The sequence below is a fragment of the Ursus maritimus genome, unplaced genomic scaffold, assembly GCF_017311325.1.
Source record: "Ursus maritimus isolate PB19 unplaced genomic scaffold, ASM1731132v1 scaffold_11, whole genome shotgun sequence".
Classification (NCBI taxonomy): domain Eukaryota; kingdom Metazoa; phylum Chordata; class Mammalia; order Carnivora; family Ursidae; genus Ursus; species Ursus maritimus.
This window is the reverse complement of record NW_024423453.1, coordinates 51,992,672-52,018,114: the sequence shown is the minus strand read 5'-3', so window position 1 is coordinate 52,018,114 and position 25,443 is coordinate 51,992,672. Positions and strand designations below refer to the sequence as shown.

At 42.1% G+C, this 25,443-nt stretch overlaps 1 protein-coding gene across 1 annotated transcript; it reads left to right on the top strand.

The window, feature by feature from the left end:
* Positions 1-931: 931 nt before the first annotated feature.
* TMEM192 (transmembrane protein 192) lies at positions 932-25,049 on the top strand. The gene is made up of 6 exons (XM_040626417.1): positions 932-1,093; positions 7,599-7,745; positions 14,406-14,670; positions 18,174-18,308; positions 24,273-24,375; positions 24,684-25,049. The coding sequence occupies exons 1-6, from the start codon at positions 1,067-1,069 to the stop codon at positions 24,820-24,822; spliced, it is 816 nt and encodes a 271-aa protein (XP_040482351.1). The 5' UTR covers positions 932-1,066; the 3' UTR covers positions 24,823-25,049.
* The last annotated feature ends 394 nt before the right edge of the window (positions 25,050-25,443 follow it).

The window sequence follows — 25,443 nt, the reverse complement described above, 5'->3', positions numbered from 1 at the left end:
GGGGAGTGTCCTTGAGATTCTCTCCCTCTCTCTCCCTCTGCCCCTCCCCCTGCTTGTGTTTTCTCTCTCTCTCTCTCTAAAATAAATAAGTCTTTTAAAAAGATTTAAAAATTAAAAAAAATACTTTGGGGGAGATTTTGAAAAATGTTTACCATGGACTGGTTATTAGCAAACATGGAACTACTATTGGTTTCTTAGTTGTGATAATGATACTGTTCTTAAGTAGAAAATGTCCTTATTTTCAGTCAATGAAGTATTTGGAATGAAGTTTCATAATGTCCTCTACTTATTTTCAACTGGTTTGCTTGTGTGCGAACACTTGTGTACAGGTGCACACGCACACGCAGCAACTGTGGCATAATATGAACTGATGAATCTCTGTGAGGCTCACGTGCATGTTCACCGGACTAGTCTTTCAACCTTTCCCCAGGTTGTTCGAGATAAAATGTTGAAGGAAAATGGACACCTAGAAAAGGCTCTTGAAAAAGAATTTATAGAATATCAGGAAATTCTCAAATTTCCTGAGATTTTAAAGATCAGGTGGAGTCTTATATCAACTTTATTCTGTTCGTGGCACTCTACAGGTGGAGTTTCAAGCTATAAATGGCAGCGGCAGGATTATACAGCGGGCTTTATTTATGCATGGAGCTGTCCGCCTGCAAACAAAAACTAAGGTACACCGAAAAAGATTAATGTTTTAAAAAGAAGCAAGTGGAGGCAAAAATAGTTAAATTCTTGGATTCGGAACGCAACCTTTAATGCCCAAGGCTCTGGCCAATAGCGGACCCGAGCGGAGATTGCTGGAATCCTCGGAAACCAGGGGGTCCGTGCAGCTGAAGCGGCCCACAGACAGGGGTTTCGGGGCGGAACACGCCCCCACGCCTTGGCCAATCGGGAGTGAGGAGGCGGGGCTCGGGGGACAGCCGGAGGCGGAGCGGGAGCAGGAGGGGTGTGTCTGAAGTGGGGGAGGCTAAGTCCTAGAAGGTGGCAATTTTCCTGGGCCGGCGGCGCAGGGCGCAGGTGGAGAGGCCCGGCTGGCCCGGGCTTCGGCCTCAGGCTTCGGGAAATGGCTACGAGGGGCAGGATGGAGGACGTGAGTGCGCGGAAGTGGAGGGAGGCTGGCCCGGAACCCCTTTTCTTCCCTTGTGGACGCGCTGGGCGGAGACTGCCAGGGGAAGCCACCCTTAACCGGTGCGACCGCGGCCGCAGGCGGCGCTTCCTGCGCAGGGCTGGCCCTGGGCGCGGGTCCTGGGGCCAGACACGCAGGAAGCGTGGGGTCCGCGGCGCGCCGGCTCTGGGCTTATTTTCCCGGGTGGAGGGCGGGTGGGCTGCCTGGCGGTGGGTGCGCGGATGCGGGGGTCCCTGGCGGGCGCCCAGCTCACGTGCGGCGCGCGTCTTTGATCCCGGAACTGGGAGCTTCACGTGATGCGCGTCTGGCCTGACAGCCCTCACTCGGCGCGCTTCTCTGAGCCCGGCCGCTTGGCTCGGCTCACACGTCCTGGGGCGCAGGGGACCAATCTCCCTCGTCGTGGGTTCTCTGCGTTGGCTTTAGAGGGCTGTGGACCTGCAGCGGCCAGACACGCAGGCGGGCCGCCGGCTGTCATTGCCCAGAAACCCGCACTGGAGAAAAACAGTGCCGTGGTATTTTGAATGTAAGCGTGATAGGCATGGAAGGATTTTTAAATCGCTTTACTTAATGGATCCAAACCAGATTTCTAAAAAACAGACAAAGTCCTAACTTACAGTCTAGTACAGAGTGAAATCTTTGCTTAAGTATATAGAAACATTTTTAGGGGAAACATGTAATTGTGCCCAGAATTAATTGGTTTGCGTCATTGATAGGTAATAAAATTTATCCTTGAGAAATGCAAAGTTGACAGTTACGTTAAAGCGCTAATTTGGATAAATACATTAATAGGAATATTACTGTGATCCTGTTACTGAGTTAGGGGCATCAAGCAAGACACGTAACAGTCCCACTCCTATAAGAGCTTAGATTCTGGTGTAAGTAGCAACCGCAGTTAAAGTATCTTAACTAAGAACCGAACAATTTCTAATGATAAGACTAAAACTTTACATTTTTTTTAGTTGAGAAAATGGAAAACTAAGACATGAAAGTAGATTTGACATTCATACACATTTGAAGGAAAAAAAGTCATCGTTTCTGAATTTTTAAGGGTGAGATTCATAAGCTGAAATGTATGGGGAAAAACCTGAGGAAAATGAGAGACTCTTAGAAAAATGTGCAGTAAATGCTTCTTGGTTGATAATAAGTTGCCCCAGATTCTTGAATCTGTAGCTTTTAGCTTTAGGATGAGTACAATTCTAGAAATCTGTTCCACCAAACAAATGGAGATTAATGTTTCACCAACAGTTACATACCTAAATACTTTAGATCTGAGCAAGTTGCCTGGTTTGGGTACTTTGTGGATATGATTTCTACCATTCCGTAAAAAGCTAAAAATTTGGTGTATGCTGTAAGCCTAGACACTTAAAAGAGTTAACAGACGCAAAGGCTTTTCAGTTAAGGTTCATTGTTTGCAAGCTGTGAAACCAACTCTGGCTGATTTAAGGAAGAAAGGAATGTCTTTGAAATGATACAGGGTGGGTGGACACCTAGGCCTCTGAAAGGGCTCCAAACAAGGGCTGCTCAATGGATCTAAGTGACAGGGGTCCTTTCAGAGTCTGCCCTTGAATGAATCTGTCCCACCACGGTCTCCCTTTGGTTTGTTGCTCACAGAACGAATTGAATTGTCCAGCCCCCTTAGGTTCCATCAGAGGCCAGAGGTTCCACCTTGGCAGAGGAGAGTGAAAAGTATTGAAGGATGTTTCATTGAGACTTAATTAGAGGCAGACAGTGAGTCTCCAGAGGAGATGGAGTTGTTGTCACAAAAGAAGAGGAAAGAGATCCATGTGGGCAGAACAATAGATATCTCGTACAGGTCATGATGTAGTTATTAACAGTGTAAGTGAAGAAATTACTTGGATTCAGGAGTTGTCTTCCTTTTCCCTTTCCCATGGAGCTGGTGAGTTGCCATCTGAGAGCGATAAGGCGTTCGTGTGGTTGTACTACGCTTCCTGTGGAACCTGCTGGACTGGGTATTCGATATAGCCACCAAATACATTGTATTTACTGAACATCTAATAAGTGACTTAGAGAAGAAACCATACTGCAGTCTGCAGCCCCTTCAGTGGAGGCAGGAGAAACACAAGGTATATACATTAAAGAAGGAAAAATACATGATAGCATAAGAAATATTCTAAATTAGGGGTGGCTCGGTGGGTTCAGTGTCTGCCTTTGGCTCTGGTCATGATCTTGGGGTCCTAGGATCGAGCTCCGCATGGGACTCCCTACTCCGCCAGGAAGTCTGCTTCTCCCTCTCTCTTTGCTCCTCCACCCCTGCTCATGCTGTCTTGGTCACTCTTGCTCACTCTTGTTTGCTCTCTCAAGTAAGTAAATAAAATCTTAAAAAAAAAAAACATTCCAAATTAATATTTAATGAGCAGTACATTTTATAGCAGTTTTAAAGTAGAAAGAAAACGGTAGGACAAGTTATTTTTTTGTTTTTGTTTTTGTTTTAGAGAGGGTGGGGGAGAGAGAGAATCTTAAGCTGGCTCCACACCCAGCACAGAGCCGACTGGGGCTCCATCTCGACCCTGAGATCATGACCTGAGGCGAAATCGAGAGTCTGACGCTTAACCAACTGAATCACCCAGGCGTCCGGCAGAACAAGTTTTATAGAGAACTTAAGGCTTGTGTGGATTCTGAAAAAAATAAGAAGGATATTTGTGGGGCACTCCAGAAAGGTCATTTAGGCTAGGGGAGCAGGAGCATGAAAGGGAGGTAGATGGGAAATAAATTGACAGCAGTCTTACAGTTAAGGTTTCAAGGCCAGCTTTGTTTAAATTCTCAGGCCGCAAGTATTCAAGAAGTTGGGCAATCTTTCACTCCACACACACATTGAGCACCTACTCTGTGTTAGGAGCTAAAAGTACAAAGAATAAGCAATATGGAGTCTCTGTCCTTGTGAAGCACACTCTTCTGACAACTTTGATATCTGTGGTTAGTATTGTAAGTTGTCATAGAGACGTGTGAGAGTGCAGTAGGGACTACTGTTCAGCCAGCACGGTGTAACAGGGACTGGATTCATCCTTCTGCCTGAAGTAACCAAAAAACTATGTACAATATATGAAACGACACTTTTTGAGCTATTGTACATCGGGCAGTGAAGGACCGTGCTTTCCGAGAGAAGGGAAGCAGAGTGAGTCAGACGATTGCCCCAGCTGAGTCTGCAGGCTGGGACAGGAAAGGGCTGCCTGGCAGAGGTCAGCAGGCTCCCTGAGTTGAGAAGGTGGAGCTGAGAGTTTGGGGAGACTGAGGCAACTGGGGTTCACATGGCAGTACCTGGAGTGGAGAGAGCGGCACAGAGGGAGAACTGAAAATGCGCAGAGTCCCCCTCAGGGAGTCCACAGAGTCCTGCTCTATATGGGCCTGGGAGGATGTTGTCCATGGCCCGGAAAAGAACCACCTGAAACGATTAGAGGAAGCGGTACTTAGTGCTCACACAGGGCCAGACAGAGTGCCCATTCCACCAGTCCGACTGGAAACCCCATAATTCACAGGGTACTAGGTGCTCACAAAGGTCTTACCTTCATAGTGGGAAAAGTTAGCCTTGGACTAAACATGGCTATGGTCCCACCTAATAAGTCTTAAAAAAGCAAGACCAAAAAGATCAAACTGTTTCCAAGTAACTTAACTGCATTCCAGAAAAAAAGCTCAAGAATATAAATATGTGACATGGTGAAGGTGTTAGCTAATGCTTCAGTGCGAATCATTTTGCAATGTGTAAGTGTATCAGATTAACTCGTGGTGCAATTTAAACGTACACAAAGCTGTGTGTCAACTATATCTTAATAAAGTTGAAAAGAATTATCAAGCATGGCAAAAGGCAGGAAAATACGACATATAAGTCAGATGAAACTGATTCAGAAATGGCATGCTAGAAATAGCAAACAGGAACATTAAAAAATTATTATAACTCTTTTCTATATGTTCAAAAGGGTAAAAAGACATACGGAAGATATAAAATAGATCGAAGTCAAACTTGGGGACATGAAAAGTACAATGTTGGATGAAAAGGGCGGTAGAACAGTGTAGAGGCATCAGAGAAGCCAGTGTTTCTGCTAAGACAAGCATTGACACGTGGGCCAAAGTAAGTAAAGGCACAGGGACTGAAAAGAGTTTTGCTCGAGACGGGAGCATGAGCAGTCAGCATCAGGAAGGAGGGAAAATAACGAGAGGCAAGTCCCAAGAAGTAGCTTGGGAATGGATTGTAAAACAGCCAGACTAAGAATTTGGACTTTGTCCTGAGGATAACAGGGAGGGACTCAAGTTTTGGGGGAGAGAAACGTGAACGAACATTCATGTAGAAGAGTCTGACTGTAGCAAGAGGTTGCTACGGTCTGGAGACTGGAGGGCAAAGGCCATGAGAAAGGATGGCGCCTGGGCTGAATGGTGAGAATTGAGAGGCAAGAACAGAATCAGGAGACAGAACGGTAAGGCATTTATGTGGGGAGCAAGGGCAGAGCAAGTGTTAGAGACAATAGCGGCTAATACTTAGTGACTGCCATTCTGCACCAGGCAGTGTTTTGGCACTTTTATGAGTAGTAACTCATTTGATCTTCGCACCAAAGCTATGACACAGAGATGAAGGAACTTGCTCACCGCTAGGAAGCAGAAGTTGTATCTGAACCGGGCAGTTGGCCCTAGGAGCTGGCCTGTAACCACAGTACTTACTGCCTTTGCGTCGGGCTGATTCTCCCCCACAGCTCCTGGTAGTTTCTCCTGATTAGCCCAGGTCTTTGATGAAGCCCTGAGTTAGGAGCACTGCCGAGATAGGTTTGGAACAGTCGTTCATTCCTCATCTGTTCCATGGGTACTAACCCTGAGTCACTGTTGGGTGCTAGGATTACAAAGACAAATAAGTGATGGGGAGTTCATGGGTCTCATGAAATCTAGTGGGGGAGATAGGTGAGAAATAAGACCATCACAGGGTAGTATGATAGAGGAGGCGAGCAGCAAACGTGTGGGAAGGCGTGGAGGTGTGGCATGATCCGGATGCTTGGATGCCCGGGGAGGCTGCCTGTAGGAATTGACCCAGCGGGGCCTGGAAGGAGGCACAGATGGTAGCCAAGGGAAGCGCTGTGGAAACTGGGACATCTGCTGACGGAGAGAGAGCTAAAGGCAGAGGACTCTTGGAAAGAACAGAGATAATCAGAATCATGCCGTAAGTTACGGCAAACTAAACAGGAAGCTGTGTAGGCATTGAATGAAAAAAAATTGCAGAGCATCATTGAATGCCTGAGTTTGGAGACTGAGAAGCCAGCCCCAGATCTGAGTTAGGCTCCAGATTATTATTTTTATCTTTGTGATCTGGTGCCCAGAAACAATCCCTATACCATTTGTCTCGCTCTACCGCTTCCAAAGAGCCCTTACCTCTGTTTCCAAATGCTATTCTCAGGCTTCCCTTTTTCCGATGAAATCTTCATTTCCATCTTATTTTCTAATTATTGTTAATAATTAGCTCAATTATTATTTCATCCTGTATGCCTTTATCCCTAGCCTCCTCAATGAAAATATAATCTTTTGGACAGGGACTGTGTTTTATATTTTTTTAAATCTTACAGTGCCTTATATAGAATAGTCTTCAGCAAGGGTCTGAGATTAAGGGTGGTTATACACACCAGACACCTGATAGTACTGCTCCTGCCGAGACAATACCTTTAAATAAGACAAACTGAAGTTTTAGGTTGCAGCTCAACCCCATCAGCTACTTCAGTGACTTTGCAACTGGTTGTTTTCATTGAGAATCTGGTGTCTGTAAACGGAAGTCTCCTTGAAGCTCTATCAGGGTGATCTGTTTCCGTCCCTAAAACATTTCTGTCATAACTGAAAGTTGAATGAAGACTCCACCAACTTTCCAGAATTTTGTGGAACATCAAGATGTAGTTTATTTTTTTTATTTTTATTTTTTTAAAGATTTTATTTATTTATTCGACAGAGATAGAGACAGCCAGCGAGAGAGGGAACACAAGCAGGGGGAGTGGGAGAGGAAGAAGCAGGCTCATAGCAGAGGAGCCTGATGTGGGGCTCGATCCCATAACGCCGGGATCACACCCTGAGCCGAAGGCAGACGCTTAACCGCTGTGCCACCCAGGCGCCCCAAGATGTAGTTTAAGAATTGCAACTATATGTAATTATTTCATCAATAATCTAAGTAATGTTAGATAAATCAAAATCTAAGCTTTGAGGACTTAAAGAAAAAATTGTTTGCTTTAATCTCATTCTGTATTACCTCATTTGAAAATAACTGAAGTAAGATTTCCTCTACCCATTTTAATACTTGTTTTCACCAATTTGTATGCAGTGGTTACCTGGGAGTTTATGATATTTTTTAATTGGCTCTAGGTAGGGAGTGTATTTTTCTTGCCTCTAACTTGTGTAATGGTTTTTGATGCTTTAGAGTTTAGTAGATTTATCTTAGAAACAATCTAGAAAAGTGGTGATTATAGTTTGCTTCTGTTTGTCTGTACCTCAGGGTTCCTTGGATCTCACCCAAAGTATTGAAGATGACCCCCTTCTGGACACCCAGCATCTCCCACACCATTCATTACATGCTCACTTCAGACCCAGATTCCATCCTCTTCCTACGGTCATCATAGCAAATCTTCTCTTATTAATACATGTAAGTTGGCTGGGACAAAGTTCTCCATACAGAGGTGATGTTCTTAAAAATATATATAAACTTGGGATGCCTGGGTGGCTCAGTTGGTTAAATGTCTGCCTTGGGCTCAGGTCATGATCCCAGCATCCTGGGATTGAGCCCCATGACGGGCTCCCTTCTCCCTCTGCCTGCCGCTCCCCTTGCTGTGCTCTCTCTCTCTCTTTCTCTAATAAATAAAATATTTTTAAAAATTACATATATATATATATGAGCATATATATATATATATGAGCATATATATATATATATATATATATATATATATATGCTCTTCAGAGGGCGGTTGGCTACATCTACCAACATTTAAAATGTGCATACTTTTTTACTTATCTCTCTACTTCAGAGAATTCATTGTAGATATATTTGCACATGTCTAAGGATATTGTTAACAATAGTAATGTTGTCTGTAATATCAAGATATTGCAACTACCATCATTCAGAGGACACTTTGTAGTTCCCATCCATAGGAAGGAATGCTCTGCAATTGTGGAAAACAAAACAGCATGGATGTGTACATATTAATTAGACTAGTCTTCACACTTACATTGTTGAGTGTTTACAACATAGGTTTACATTCAGGTTTACACAGAATGTTCCTATTTGCACATTTTAGAAGGTAATTGAGAGGGTTGGTGTGCATGTGTATTCCCATATATAAACAAAATTTCTACAAGCATTCACAAGATCCTTTAACACTAGTTGCCACTGCAGTAGAAAGCACACCTGATATATTTTAGTATTTGCCTTTTGTGCTATTTGAAATTTCTTTTTGCCATATGCATGTATTTTTCAGTTACTAAAACAAAAAAGATGTGGATAAATCTATACATGTTGACACAGAAATTTATCAATTTATCTACACTTAGGAAGTAATGTTAAGTAATGTTAAGCAGAGACATTAAGTTGCAGCAGAACAATAAGTAGTGTTGCACCATATTTTCAACAATAGTAAAATTACAAATGTCTGGGGACTTTTTTTTTTTAAGTGAGAGAGTGTGAGTTGCGGGGCGGGGAGGCAGAGGGACAGGGAGAGAGAGAATCCTAAGCGGGCTCCATCCTCAGTGTGTGGCCCAACACAGGGCTTGGTCCCATGACCTGAGGCCATGACCCAAGCTGGAATCAAGAGTTGGATGCCCATTGGGGAGGGGATGTGTTGTGGGGAGCCCTGTGTGTTGTGTGAGACTGATGAACCACAGAGCTGTACCCCTGAAACAAATAATACATTATATGTAGATGGTAGATAGATAGGTAGATAGATAGATAATAGTGGGGAAAATTTTTTAAAAAAGAGTTGGATGCCCAACTGACTGAGCCACCCAGGCACCCCAAATGTCTGGGGATTTCTAAAGACACATGTGTTGCAGCTAATAGATAAGTAAGTCCTGGTGAGGGCAACCCTGTCAGGACCCCTCTCACTCCTGAGAGCTTTTTCTGCATCCTTGCTTAATAAACTTCTAGTGCTTTAAAAAAAAATTTTTTTTAGAAGTCCTGGAGATCAAATGCATAGCATGGTGACTACAGTCCACCATATTGTATGCATCATAAACTCAAATTTGCCAAGAGATTAGATATATTAATTGTTCTCACCACAAAATGGAAGTGGTAATTATGTGAAGTGACAGAGGTGTTAGGTAATGCCAGGAAGGTAATTATATTGCAATATATAAGTGTATCAAATCAGCAACTTGTAGGGGCACCTGGCTGGCTCAGTTGGAGGAGAGTGTGACTCTTGATCTGGGGGTCGTGGGTTTGAGCCCTACGTTGGGTGTAGAAATTACCAAAAATAAAATAAAGAGTTAAACAAACAAAAGGCCAAGTTGTGCTCCTTAAACTTACACAATATATATCAGTCATATCAGTAAACTTACACAATATATATCAGTCATATCAGTAAAAATAAGTAAGTAAATAAAGTAATAAAGTAAATAAATTCAACATCACAGAGGTGCCTGGGTGGCTCAGCTGTTAAGCATCTGCCTTCGGCTCAACTCATGATCCCAGGGTCCTGGGATTGAGCCCTGAATTGGGCTCCCTGCTCAGCGGAGAAGCCTGCTTCTCCCTCTCACACTCCCCTTGCTTGTGTTCCCTCTCTCGCTGTCTCTCTCTGTCAAATAAATAAAAATCTTAAAAAAAAAATTAAACATCACTTACACACAAAAAGAAACCCCTAATGGAAAAACAAACAAAAAACCTTTATGTATAAATGGTCTTGGTGTAGGCTTATTGATGGCTCTGCATCTAGTCTGTTCATCATCTCCATTTTGGTTATTGAGATCTGAAGCACTAGGGGATGTAGTTATTCTTGGCTACAATATGAAAAATCAAGAGGGCAAATTCTTAGCAATCCCAGGTGTTTATGAGGAGAATGAATGTGGTTCATTGACTCGTTCAGCCGCTGCTCCAGTGACACACATTGTATAGACTTAAGTTCAGAACTGAATACCCTGACGAGAGAGGTGCATCCTTTTTCCTTGTGAGGGTGTAGACAGTGTGGCCTGGTCTGCCATGGCTTCCTGATCCCTAGATTATCAGCTGAAGAGGTGGCCTCCTGGTCCCTGGATTATGGCCTGTTTTTCTTCTTACTTGTTTTATAACATACTCTTTAATTCATGTAACACACTCTCTATGTATTTATACCCCCCACATACACACAAATATACACACATATGACTTTGAAAAACCTTCTTATATTAAATTGCCTGCCTACGATACTATAGGATCGATTGGCCTAATTTTAGGACTAAGAAAACCTTGTGTTAAAAAACAAGAAAAATACCAGCATTACCCTAATACCCAAACCAGATACAGACACCACAAAGAAGAACTACAGGCCAATATCTGATGCACATAGATAACAAAAATCCTCAACAAAATGCTAGCAAACCAAATCCAACAATACATTTAAAAAATCATTCACCATGATCAAGTGGGATTTATTCCTGGGTTGCAGAGGTGGTTCAGTACTCCTAAATCAATCAACATGATTCTAACATTAATTTTTTTAAAAAGGATAAGAACCATATAATCATTTCAATAGATACAGAAAAAACATTTGACAGAGTACAGCATCCATTCATGATAAAAACCCTCAACAAAATAGGTTTAGAGGAAACAGACCTTGACACAGTAAAGGCCATCTATGAAAAACTCACAGCTAACATCATCCTACATGGGAAAAAACTGAGCTTTTTTCTCTACAGCCAAAAACAAGACAAGAATGTCCACTCTCACCACTTTTATTCAACAGACTAGTAGAAGTCGTAGCCTCAGCAATCAGACAACAAAAAGAAATAAAAGGCATCCAAATCATCAAGGAAGAGGTAAAACTTTCACATATTTGCACATGACAAAATACTATATATAGAAAACCTGAAAGACTCCACCAAAAAACTGCTAGAACTGATACACGAATTCAGTAAAGTCACAGGATACAAAATCAGTGTGCAGATATCTGTTGCATTTCTATACACCAATTATGAAGCAGCAGAAAGAGAAACCAAGGAATCAGTCCCACTTACAAATGCACCAAAACATAAGATACCTAGGAATAAACCTAACCAAAGAGGTGAAAGACCTATACTCTGAAAACTATAAAACACTGATGAAAAATTGGAAGATGACATAAAGAAATAGAAAGACATTCCACACCTATGGATTGGAAGAACAGATACTGTTAAAGTATGTATACTACGCAAAGCACTCTACACATTAAATGCAATCCCCATCAAAATACCACCAGCATTTTTCACAGAGCTAGAACAATCCTAAAATTTGTATGGAGCCACAAAAGACCCCTAATAGCCAGAGCAACCTTGAAAAAGAAAAACAAAGCTGGAGACATCACAATTCCAGACTTCAAGGTATATTACAAAGCTGTAGTGATCAAGACAATATGGTACTGGCACAAAAATAGATCCGTGGAACAGAATAGAAAACCCAGAAAAGAACCCGCAATTGTATGGTCAATTAAATCTTCGACAAAGCAGGAAAGAATATTGAACGGGAAAAAGACAGTTTCTTCAACAAATGGTGTTGAGAAAACTGGACCGCAACATGCAGAAGAATGAAACTGCACCATTCTCTTTCACCATACACAAAAATACACTCAAAATGGATGAAAGATCTAAATGTGAGACCGGAAACCATAAAACTCCTTGAAGAGAGCACAGGCAGTAATTTCTCTGCCATTGGTCATAGCAACGTTTTTCTAGGGAAGTCTTCTGAGGCAAGAGAAATGAAAGTTAAACTATTGGGACTACATCAAAATAAAACATTTCTGCACAGCAAAGGAAACAAACAACAAAACTAAAAGGCAACCTACAAAATGGGAGAAGATATTTGCCAGTGACATATCTAATGAAGGGTTAGTATCCAAAATATGTGAAGAACTTATAAAACTCGACACCCAAAAAACAATCCAATTAAAAAATGGGCAGAAGACACGAACAGACATTTCTCCAAAGAAGACATCCAGTTGGCCAACAGACACATGGAAATATGTCTAACATCACTTATCATCAAGGACATGCAAATCAAAACCACAATGAGATATCACGTCACACCTGTCAGAATAGCTAAAATCAACAACACAAGAAACAACAGGTGTTGGCAAGGATGTGGAGAAAAAGGAACCCTCCTGCACTGTTGGTGGGAATGCAAACTGGTGCGGCCACTCTGGAAACAGTATGGAGGGTCCTCAAAAAAAAAAACAAAAAAAAACAGAACAGAACTACCCTATGACCCAGCAATTGCAGTACTGGGTATTTACCCAAAGGATACAAAAACATTAATTCAAAGGGATACATGCACCCTGATGTTTATAGCAGCACTATTTACTATAACCAAATACGAAAACCGCCCAAGTGTCCATCAACTCATGAATGGATAAAGAAGAATTTTCAATGATGTGGATGGAGCTAGAGAGTATTATGCTAAGCAAAATAGAGAAAGACAAATGCCATGTGATTTCACTCATGTGGAATTTAAGAAAGAAAACAAATGAGCAAAGGGGAAAAAGAGAGGCAAACCAAGAAAGACACTCTTCCCTATAGAGAACAAACTGATGGTTACCAGAGGGGAGGGGATGGGGGGATAGGTGAAATAGGTGATGGGGATTAAGGAGCGCACTTGTCGTGATGGGCACTGGGTCCTGTATGTAATTGTTGAATTACTAGATTGTATACCTGAAACTAATATTATAGTGTATGTTAACTAACTGAAATTTAAGTAAAAACTTAAACAAGAAAAATGTCTATATGCTGCTTTATATAAAATGGATCAGTTTTGTTCAATGTACAATGTTTTACACTATAGGGAATACGGTGACCTTTCAACTTTTTCCTTTATGGTAATAGGCATCTTAAGTTGCCATAGCAAATATGACTGCTCTTGACAAATCACTTAGACAAATCACATATATTTTAAATAGATTTATTATAGGCTAGGATTGCCTGCTATTGGGTGTTTGGTGATGAATAGTAATTATATATTTTTCTTTACTTGATTTTTAAAATTATAAAATAACTTCCATATTGTAACAAGTAAAACATTACCAAAGTGTACAAAGATATCTTCCCTTTTCTCTGTTTCAGCCTTCTCATTGAGTTAATAAATGGGTGTATCTCAGTACCTTTCTTTTAACTCCTACAAATAAATACAAAAAGAGGGGTGCCTGGGTGGCTCAGTCGGTTAAGTGACCAACTGTTGATCTCAGCTCAGGTTTTGATCTCAGGATCCTGAGTTCAGCCCTGTGTTGGGCTCTGCGCTGGCATGGAGCCTACTTAAAATATTCACACACACACACACACACACACACACACACACACACACACACATATATACACACACGCAAAAAGATTAGTACATATATAAAAGGATTTCCCCCATATCTTCCTCACACTCCCCAACTGGATAATACTGTATTTATTACTCCGCAGAGGTGTTTCTCAAACTTCAGCATGCGGCAGACTCCCTGGCAGGCTTATTAAACTAGATAGCTTGGTGACCCCCCCAGAGATTTTTGATTCTGCTGATTGGGGGAGGGATCTGAGAATTTCACTTTCTAACTACTTCCCTTGTGATGCTGACTGTGTTAGTCTGTAAACCACGCTTTGAACTACTACTCTCCAGCTTCTTTTAATCTTAACATAACAGACATCCTTCCAAATGTCTGTTTGCCTGTATTTTGGTACCAGTCCTTTAAATTTTTGTCAATCTAATTGGATAGTTATTTTTGTTCTCTTAAAACTGAAACTAGAAATAAAGTTTTTTAAACCATGATTTTTATTAGTTACCTCTGAGACACTAAATTAACTGTTTTTACTCTTTTCAATAGAAGAGAAGTGGGCAAGAAATTGTTTAACATTAAGTACTCATCTCTGTTAGATGGGATTTGAGGTGACTTTTCTTATTTGTGATTTGTTTCCAAATTTTCTGCAAATTTTTCTCCAAATTTTCTGTTTGAAATGTTTGTAAAATGGCAAAAAAAAAAAAGTTGTTTTAAAATTCACTTATAAAAATAGGATAGTAGAAGTCATAGGTATGAGTATGTGCTGAGATGGTGATTATCATTTCTTAATTCCAAATACTGAATATTAATCCCACTGCTTTCCTTTCTACCAGGTTGTATTTGTCATTTTAGCATTTTTAACAGGTGTACTTTGTTCTTACCCAAATCCAACTGAGGACAAGTGCCCAGGAAACTACACCAACCCACTGAAAGTTCAGACCGTCATAATCCTTGGAAAAGTTATTTTGTGGATTCTGCATTTCCTTCTCGAACGCTACATCCAGTATCACCACAACAAAGTAAGAAACCGAGGCTACAGCATGATATACCTATCCACGAGGCATCTTAAAGGACTTGCACTGATGATACACTCAACTGGTGAGTCTGGCTCAGCTTGTCTGCGCCTTGCTTGAGTGGCAGAAAGGCGAGCAGAAAGAAAATGTGAAGTTTGACGTTATAATCAAATATATTCTCTTATGTTTGTGAGAGTGATTTGTTTGTGGCCACTAAAACTCAGATCACCTTAATGTCTTGAAGCTTTTTTAAATAATATAGTCTTAATTTCCTTTTTTTAAAAGATTTTATTTATTTATTTGACAGAGAGAAAGAACACAAGCAGGGGAGGGGCAGAGGGAGAGGGAGAAGCAGGCTCCCCGCTCAGCAGAGAGCCCAACATGGGGCTCGATCCCAGGACCCTGGGATCATGACCTGAGCCGAAGGCAGATGCTTAACTGACTGACCCACCCAGGTGCCCTGATATAGTCTTAATTTTCCTTTGACATCTGTGTTTGTTATCATAGGGGAGGGGGAAAAGATTTCCCTCTGCCCTTCTAGGTAGATTTTTGACTGAGACCCCCCTGTAATAAAAGACAGGTTAACAAGAGAAAAATAAACAGTTATTAATAAGCATACCTCCTGTGTCCATGGGAGAGACCCAAGAAAACTGAGTAACTCTCCAAAATGGGCCAAGCCATCACCTTAAATACAATCTCTAGCCAAAGAGACCAGAGATGACGTGGTGAGGTGGTTGGAGGAATTATGGGAGGTTACCAGGAAAAGTTCTGTAAACAATGGTAAGATTGTTACGTGGATTTAAGTCTGTGCCTTCTCTGTGGATAATAGTTTCTAGAAATGTAAAGTCTTCCTTCTCTTCCTGGTACAGAGAGGAGGACATGCGTACAAACTGTAGTTTTCCCTTGTAACTGTCCTTAAAAAACGGTACCCTCTACTCAGCTTTCAGAGCTTCACCTGTTCTGCTGTTTCTTAAAAATAATCAGCCTGAAATAATCCTTATGCCAAAAAAGCATATTTGGGGGTGCCATTTTCTGTGCCCCCATTATTGTGAACATGGTGTCCACCTATCTCCCTGTGTGTGACGTAGACTTTTCCCTCCTTTGGGTATGAGCCGTCTTAATCATCTCAAAATGATACAAATGCTGTTGCTATTTGATACTTGTAGGATAAGAGGAAGGAATTGGCTTTACTTTAAATGAAGTTCAGTGTTTTTGTTTCAGTGAGAGATTGTGATATAATAAAATGCATTATCCAAAATGGAAAACTTGAAAAACAGTTTATGAAGGCAAGATCAGAAAGTCTATACAGGACTTAGCTGAATTAGTATCTGCTTTATTGTTGCAAATATTTGTAAAGGCTGAATGGAATTAAATTGAACTTCTTTAGGTCTTTTTGCCTTGGTGTTCAAAGTTCCTACGTTTTTAAAAGACCCTCTTTTTCAATTTGAGTCCAGAATAAATACTTAGACATTTTAAAACCAGATTAACCAGATTTGAAATGAATCTTTTTTCCCAGAAAAATAGCTCTACACACTTTAATTTTTATTTTTCTTCTATGTTCTGTTAATACATTTTCATAAAAGGCAAGCTGCGAGTTCACCCCTCAGTGAAGCTGCAGGCCCATGCAATAGCAGAGAAGCATTTTATAGCGATAGCTGATTTTGACTCATCCTGAAGGGGGCGACATTTTTACTGCTCCCTGAGGAAGAGCTTGGCTTCTAAGTTCAGCGGCTGGTGTGTAGTACTGCTTTTGGCCAGAAGATGTCACTATAACCTTTCGTCCCACCCACAAAGCTAAAAGCCAAAACCCATTTTTAACTTAAAGACCTTATATGCATTATGACCAAAATAATGTTCAGTCTCTCAAGTGAGCGGTCTGGACATACATAGTATTTTTGAGGCCCACCAAGAGATTGTCTGATCTTTACCTTTCCCCTCACTGTCAAATTCTTGCTAACATATGACCCTTAATGTTTCTAAGCATTTGGACCCTTACTTTAGTCACAGATGGCATCACTTTTATGTTGCTCATATAAGGACCCAGAAAATCAAAGATATTGGGGCAGGTATTTACCTTGTTTCTACTTTCTTTAAGTATTTTTTTTCTTATATGAAGAATAAAAAGGTAAATCCATGAGGATATAGAACGTCCAGCTAATCAGATGAGTGTAACCAGTGTTTTTATGGCAGGTGATAGTATTGTTCGATAGTGATTAGCTTCGCCCTGACACCTTTTTTCTATAAAATTGGGGAAATAATATTTCTCACACAAACTGTGTTGCAGGAGGAAGTGAACTAACAGTGCCTGGTAGGTATTCAATAAATGTAGGTATCATCAGCATCATTATAATAATTCTGGTTTCGGGATGCCTGGGTGGCTCGGTCAGTTAAGTGTCTGCCTTCGGCTCAGCTCATGATCCCAGGGTCCTGGGATTGAGCCCCACATCAGGCTCCCTGCTCAGCGGGGAGTCTGCTTCTCTCTCTGTCTGCCGCTCCCCCTGCTTGTGTGCTCTCTCTCTCTCTCTCTCTGACAAATAAATAAATAAAATCTTTAAAATAATAATAATAATGATAATTTTGGTTTCTTGTAATCTTTCACAGTCCGAGGCACGCTGCCATACAACCCCTCCTCCAAGCAGGTGCCTGTGGCAGACTCACAGTCATAGCCTACATGATGGCAAGACCCAGCGTCTTTGCTCCAGAATTTTATTTTTCTTCCTTGTTGTATTTTTCAAAATAAAAGTACAGAACAAGGCTAATAGTCTTCAAAACCAAATAAGAGATACACTAAGTGTGTGTGTCGGGGGGGACAGTTCATATTTATCAAATACTTGCCAAGCACCATTCTAAATATTTTCCACATATTAACTCATTTATTCCTCACAACAGCACTGTGAGGAAGGTGCTGTCATTCCCCTTTTCAGAAGAGGAAGTTGAGGAGCAGAGGTGTGAGGTCATTTGTTCATGGTCATCAGCGTGTCCCAGTTGTCCACCCAGGCAGTCCCCATAACTGCAACATTCCTAATCTCCGTGCAGTTCTCTGTTGTTACATTATGTGACCAGAATGGGCCATGAGGGTCCTCAAGTACCTCTGGATTCTGAGGAACTGGGATAATGCAAATTTCTAAAAACTCCCTATTTATTTATTTAAGAGCGGGGCGGGGGTGGGGAGCAGAGGGAGAGGGACAAGCAAACTCCATGTTGAGCCCGACAAAGGGCTCGATCCCACCACCCTGAGATCATGACCTGAGCCAAAATCAAGAGTTGGACACTTAACCCACTGAGCCACCCAGGTGCCCCTGCATCCCATTTTAAATGCACATGGGATTCCACGCAATGCCATTGTTAATAATTTTATAGAGCAAAAAATCGTTTCTTAGTTTTTAAGAAAATCCAGATTCTTATGTAATTTTATTAAGGGGCATCATTGATTCTTAGACGTGTTGGGGTTTTTTCCTCAAGAGAGCAGCAGTTTGGAGTTTTCACCTTAGTTTCCTTCACTGCTCAGTGTAACAGGGCCTGGGTGCGCACCTGCCGTTGAGGGCCCCCCGGGGCTCTGCTAACCCCGCGCCTCTTTCTCCTCCTCAGGCAGCACGGCTCTCCTCCTCGTGCTGTGCGTGCAGCACTCCTTCCCGGAGCCCAGCAGGTTGTATCTGGACCTCATCCTGGCCATCCTGGCCCTGGAACTGATCTGTTCCCTGATGTGTCTGCTCATTTACACAGGTGAGAATTACAACTACACTCTTGGACTAAAGACCTTTAACTGCTTGTTTCATCCCTGATAATGGGAAGCTTGGCCATTATCTTCGAGGCAAGGTTTTTCTAGCAACCGAGAGCCTGTTTAGCACCTGTACCTTTCATTGCTGACCACATCCAAACTTCCTCAGTTTCAAACCAACAGCAACAGACCAGTGAGTCATGCTTCTAAATTTGTGTCATCAACTAATTTTTGTCAAGTCAAGTGACACCTTACCATTAAAGAAACAAAAACAAAAAAAATTACACATGGCATCTCCTTAGGCCTACGGAAGAGTATTTAGAATACAAATGGGGTGACTAGTTTTTAAATGTGAATGTCACATTACTGATTGATCTTTATAAATTTTTCTATAGTTATCAGATAACAATGAGCTAAATTATGGAGAGAATTGCATCTTGTACCTCACTTTAAAAAAATATATTGTATATCACCCACTTAACTTCCTAGAAAAGAATGAGACTAGTTTTAAAGTAAAGTTAGTTTTTCAGTATATAAGAAAGAGCTTGCTATCTCAGTCAAGTGACCCATATGACAAATGAATATTGAGTTACCTTGTTGACTGAGAGCAGTTCCAATCTACAACATGTCTGTCAAATGCTGTAAACGAGGTGATAGTTGAGAATATAGAATTCACTTAGCATGTTATTTTACAGTACTCTACAACTTTTATTTGCTACAGGGGTGCAAGCTTTCTTGTAGTAAAGTATTTTCTGTAATACCTATAGAATGCTCTGTGACATAGAAGGTGGTAACCACAGTATTCCAAAGATCACGTGTATGTCATCATGTGAGTAAGGGGAAATCAATACTGTTAAAATGTGGTCCAAGATTTATTTCTCTAGGACTTTACTATTTTTAAAGGATTTGCTGTAGCAGTTACAATTAGTTATAAATAAGACAGGTAATGTTAAAAAGACAAAGACCTGAGAATGTCTAAGAGGCAAAGGAAACAGATATTCCAAGAATCCTGACAGGAACTCATTTTTATAGTTGGACACAAATAGTTACATGACACCTAAACTTAAACAAAAGGATTTTCTTTTATTTTATTCTTTTCCACTTATTTTAATATCTTGTCTTCCTAAGTAAAAAGAACTGCTTTATTCTATACTCAAAGACTTAGTAGCATATTTCATCCTTATTTGCATTAATTTTTAAATTTTTATCTGAATAAAAACACCATTAAAAACTGTGTGGTAGGGGCACCTGGGTGGCTCAGTCGGGTGGGTGTCTGCCTTCGGCTCAGGTCATGATCCCAGGGTCCTGGGATCGAGTCCCACATCAGGCTCCCTGCTAACTGGGAGCCCGCTTCTCCCTCTCTCTGCTGCTCCCCCTGCAGTTGCTCTATCTCTCTCTCTCTATCAAATAAATAAATAAATAAAAATCCTAAAAAACCCCCAAAAAAACAAAAACCCAAAACTATCTTGTTAAATTTCAAACGAATATGCTTCCTACTGTAAGAAAACCTGGTAATTGGTAATTCGGACTCACAAAGTAAAGAGATGATTTACATAGGACAGGTTTATGATAATCATAGTTATAAACTTAGGGTTTCTGCAAATATTGAATTTCTTTAAAAGATTGAAGTATGACTGTTTTATCTCCACATCCGCAAGAGTAAGCCTAACTTACTAAATTATAATGTTCCTTTAAATGTATTGTAGGTTCTGACAAGAGAGATTTAGGTAGTAGCTTCTAGAGACAGATATTGCTTTTGTTCAGTGTCATAGAAAATTTAAGGTTCCTTCCCTGATGTATGGATTTTTCTTGTTTCTCTATACTGAAATGATTTTAAAAGATAGTGGGTTTGATAACATCGATAGCGACAATTGAGGACATGATTCTTTGATGTACTAATTCTAACCTAACCTCGACTGGTTTATTTGCATTTTAAGTAGTTAATCTCTAGAAACCAAGATGGGCCCTTCTCATGGAGCACTAATTTACTTTACTGCCTCTTAGGGGGAAAACTAGGAAAATAAAGCTCGAAACAGTTTTGAGATACTAAATTTGATTAGCTCTCTGTTCATTTAAAAATAAGCACAAGATTCAGTTAATGCCACTCATTTATTAGCCTTCCAGCAGCCGGTATCACTGCTCTGAAGTTCAGGAAGAGGTTCAGTATAGAAAGAAAGAAGATGGAAGTGGTGAAAAGTCCACCTATCTTTCTTAGCATTCTGATGTTTCAGTGCGCCAGCTGCTTTCCTTGGCTCATGATGGAAAGAGCAGCTGGAACTGGTGTTACTGCCTAACTTGTGATCTGTAAAATGCTGAATGCGTTCAACGTCATCTATTTGAAAGACCACAGAGACCTTTTTATTTTGTCAGACTGTGGTGTGTCTTTTATTTCTGTCCCCTAACTTTTACTTTAATACTGTATAGCTGCTATTTCCTGTCCCCTAGTTCAAGAAACTTACACTTGTTCCAAGCTTCTTCCTTTATTCAGGAATTATCTTGGGGAAGATACCATTTTAGAGAATTAAGATTTGAACACTGAACAAGTCAGATGCACTGGCAGCTGTCACGTAACCACAGTCGATTCTCGGCCTTCATCTTTACTGGATGACATTGGACACAGTTTACCTCCTGGCAGTGTACCCCTCACTTGCTCCGGGCCCTTGGTTTTCCTGGTTTCCTGCCTGCCTCACTGGGGCCCCATAGTCTCCTTTGTCAGGCACTCCCCCTGACCTGTTGGAGGGGGCCCCGGGGCTCAGTCTGACTTCTCTGACGTGCGAGCTGCAGCACCTCAAGTTTTGTGCCTGTGCCTTCGAAGCCGTAGGTGCTTCTTATTTCCAACTTTCTTGCCATGCCTGAAAGTCAAGGGCACCTAGGTACAGGGCACGCTTGGTTCTTTTGGCATCATACTGTCTGCTTCCTCCTGGTCCTTCCTAGTGGACCCTCTGCACATCTCCCAACTTTCTCACTTTTTACCTCTTCTCTTCAACTTCTTGAGCCTAGTTCTCAGCTGAGAGTGCACGTTAGAATCGTATGTGGAGCCTGGCAGTTCCACAAAAGGAGAAACAATGTCACGTGACTCTGCGCATCTCTCCAAGACCTCACCACAAAAACACGTACATGATTGTTCAAGGAAGCGCTGTTTATAATAGCCCAAAGGCGTCAGGGTAAACTGATGAGTAGGTAAACCAAATGTGTTCGATCTGCACACTAGAATGTTATTCAGTCCTAAAAAGGAGTGAATACATGGACTGATGTACTCATATGTGCTACAGCGTGGATGAACCTGGAAAACATTGTGCTAAGGGGAAGCAGCCATTCACAGAAGACCATGGATGTGAAATGCCCAGAACAGCACGTGCATAGAGAGAGGAAATAGATTAGCTGTTGCCTAGAGCTGGGGGGCAGGGGGCAAATGGAGAATGACTGCTAATGGATACCGGCTTTCTTTTCCGGGTGATGAACATGTTCGAAAATTGACTGTGGAGGTGGCTGCAGGAGTCTCTGAAACACTGACCGTCGAGTTGTATACTTCAAATGAGTGAATGCGTGCTGCATGAATTATATCTGAAAAGTTGCTCTAAAAACGGGAAGAATGGCATGTGGAGCTTTTAAAAAGGGTAGCGCCGGGGTCTAACCTGTTTCCCCTCCCCCTACCCACATGGCAGATACTCTCATTCAGGTGGCGTCGCACATCCAGTTCTCCTGTGCGGTCGGGGTTGACAATGACTGCCTCCCAGGGCTGGTGGAGACTGCTAGTCCCAGTCCAGTCCCAGAGTTACTATTCAGACAGGGCAGAGGCCCAGCCCAGTTAACCGTTATCCAGAGGTGCGAACTGTCCAGGGCTCTTGTCACCCCCTGAAAGTGGGGAACAGTGGCCTTCACCACGTCTGCTTCTCCGCCTCTTTGCCACTGACTCCCCCCACTTGCAGTTGTCTGCTGCGGCCACTGTAGACCAGTCCCTGGAGTGGCTGACTAAAACCACACAGATTCGTTTTCTCCCAGCTCTGGGGGCTGCCAGTCCAAGGTCGAGGTGTAGACAGGCTTGGTTTCTCCTGAGGCCTCTCTTCTTGAGCTGCTTTCTGTTGGTGTCTGCACCCGGCCTTGTGCTCTGTGCAAGCACATCCTGGTATCTCTTCTGTCAGATCAGGGCCCCATCCTTATTACTTCATTTAATGCTAATTACCTCACCGAAGGCCTGTCTCCAAAGACAGCCACATGGGGGGTGAGGGCTTCAACATGTCAGTTTTCAGGGGAACACGGTTTAGTCCATAACATCACTTTTCCCCACAAACTGCCAAGTTCATCAGTGGCCTCCGAACTGCCGTATCGCCTGGGTCCTCTCCTTGTCTTCACCTTTCTGGCAGTGAACACCGACAGCTCTTTCCCGGTTCTCCTCCTTCCTCTCTGGCGACTCAGCTTCATTCCCTTTTAACAGATTTTCCCCCACCTCTTTAATATTGGCGGGTTGCAGCGTTCCCGTGTCCTTTTTCTGTACATACTAAAAGTTACCATCTATACACTCGTGGGCAGCCCTCAGATGAGCAGAGCCGCCCAAACCTTTACATTCTCCTGCTTAGTGATCATTTCAATCCGGGTGTTCCAGTGTACCAAGACAGAAGTGACCTGATCATCTTCCTCTTCCAAACCTTCCCCCATCCTGTCCCTCCTCCCCTCTCTCAGCTAACAGTGCCAGCCCTCAGCTCTTGCTCAATCCGAAACCTTTTGGTCATCCTGGATTCTTCCTTCCACCTTATTCTCCCCTTCCTCAATCATCAGTCCTGTTCAGTCCGCTTGCCTCCCAGATCTGTCTCTCCTCATCACTGCCACTGCCTCGACTAGACACTCATCACATCCTGAGTGGATAATTTCAGTAGGCACCCTACTGGTCTCCCTTCCTCTGTCCTCTTAATTTGTATTCCTACCTCTTGCCAATGTAATTGTATTCAGAGGTAACTCTGATCATTTAAAAGCTTCCCTGTACAGAGTTTACTTAAAGGCCGAAGGAAGAAAATCTGAAATCTTGGTGTGGCATAAAAGGCCCTCCATGAGCTGGCCCTACTCATCCCTGCCCTTCAGGGATGATGGTGAGCTCCTTTCAGTGACTCCCATTTACTCTCAGGACAAAATCTAAATGCCTGGGCATGGCAACACCAGTCTCATGTCTTCCATGTCTGCCTTTCCACCCCCTCATACACACACACACACACACACGCACACACACCCCTTCTCAAGGTCCTAAGTATTTGTTCAGGCTCTTCACACACCTAAAACACCCTTCTTCTCTCCTCCCCTAGTGTGTGCAATTAGTTCTTATGTTTTGCTCAAGGCTGGACCCACGCCCTACCATCCTCCTTCCCCATGATCCTCCCTCCCATCCCACGCCCGCTGAGTTAAGGGGCTGCTTTCCAGGGCTGTTACTGCTCCTTGTGCAAGATTTGATTTGGGTTCTTTTCATACTGTCTTGGAATGTACACTTATCATCTGTATTTTTCCCTGGACTAGTAGCTCTTTTTATAGAGTAGTATCAACAGTGGAGGCTTCAAAGTCATGATTCCTGGATTAGAAACCTGGCTACTTGTTTAACTTTCCAGGGCTTCACTTGATTGTAGAAAGTAGGAGTAATAAGGGCATCTACTTCAGGGGGTGGTTCTGGGAACTGGATGAGGCCATCCATTCACAATAGTTCACCTGTGCCTTCTGTGTTTTAAACTCACAAAAAAATCATAGCTGTTATTATTATCAACAGTAATGATACTCTCTGTATTCCCAGTGTTTAGTTCAGGCCTGGCACACAGGCTTTCAAAGGCTTGCGTACATCAATAAACAAACCTGTTCATTCACTTTATGAAGGATTTTTATCCATAGTAACTTACTTGAAAAGCATAGCCAATTAATGTAATTTGAATAAATGGAAGTAAAGATTCTTTTCATAATTAGATGACCTGACAATAACGACTTTATTATTCTAGTGAAAATTCGAAAATTTAATAAAGCCAAACCACAGCCTGATGTACTTGAAGAAGAAAAACTCTATGCTTACCCCAGCAATATTACCTCGGAGACTGGATTCAGGTAAGCTTTGGGCGGGGGATGAAAGACTAGAGAGAGAGAATTATAAGCCCCCCCCCCGGGTAATCTGGAAAACATTCCAATGCTTGCAGTTTATGATTATGCATATGTGCCTTTAGAATTAAGTTTGATTTGCTTACACCCAGTCAGCTGGATAAAACCAAATCTAATGAAAGAATCTCATTTTGGAATCTTACCTTGGCTTACATCTTAAGAAAAAGTCACAAATACAATATGCTGTACTGCAAACTGGGAGGGACCCATCTGCAAAGAGACGAATGAGTACTGGTGTATATGTGGATTCTTTGCAGGACTAGTTCAAGCCTAGAAGACGTCGTGGAAAAGCAAGGAGACATAATCGCCTACCTGAAGCGTCACAATGCCCTGCTGAGTAAGCGCTTGTTGACTTGCACTTCCTCTGATCTCGACTCTCCACCCAGTCGCGTGTGAGGGGCTCAAGGTCAGGACAGTGGTTGCAGAGGAATGAAGACTGATTGGCAACCTGACAAGTTGTCCTCGGAAATGGCAGTTTTTGCCAGATAACATCTGACAATTTTTGTTGGAAACTTGAATTTCACTCTCACCTGTGTGGCTGTTTAGGAGGTGGGACTTGTGGGTCACTTGGAGGGTACTTCGTAGAGCCCAGATAACTCAAGGAGAACCTCTGTGTTTGCACATCTCGAAGTTGAACTGTCTGGTTTGTCCTAGGATCAAAGGTATAGTTTAAACATCGTCTCGCCCAGTGCTTCTTCCACAGGACATTAGAACCCGGTAATAATTTGGCTATTTATATGGAGGAAATCTGTCACGATGATCTAGTTGAAACAAGGGTTTGATCAAATAAGTTCTTCCCACTCTTAAACTGATGAGAGAAGTCATTATTTTCTGTGGCTGAAGTGGTTTTCCCCTGCAGAGCCTCTTCACGCACTGGACATGCGTGTGCGGTATGGGATGACAGCTCGGCCAGTGTAGCTCTGAGAGCGAATTTCCTCCATGTAGGACCAGTCTCACTAGGTGACTTACTATGCAAACTCCTACAGTTTTCCGTTCTCCGGGAATAAGATGATCAAG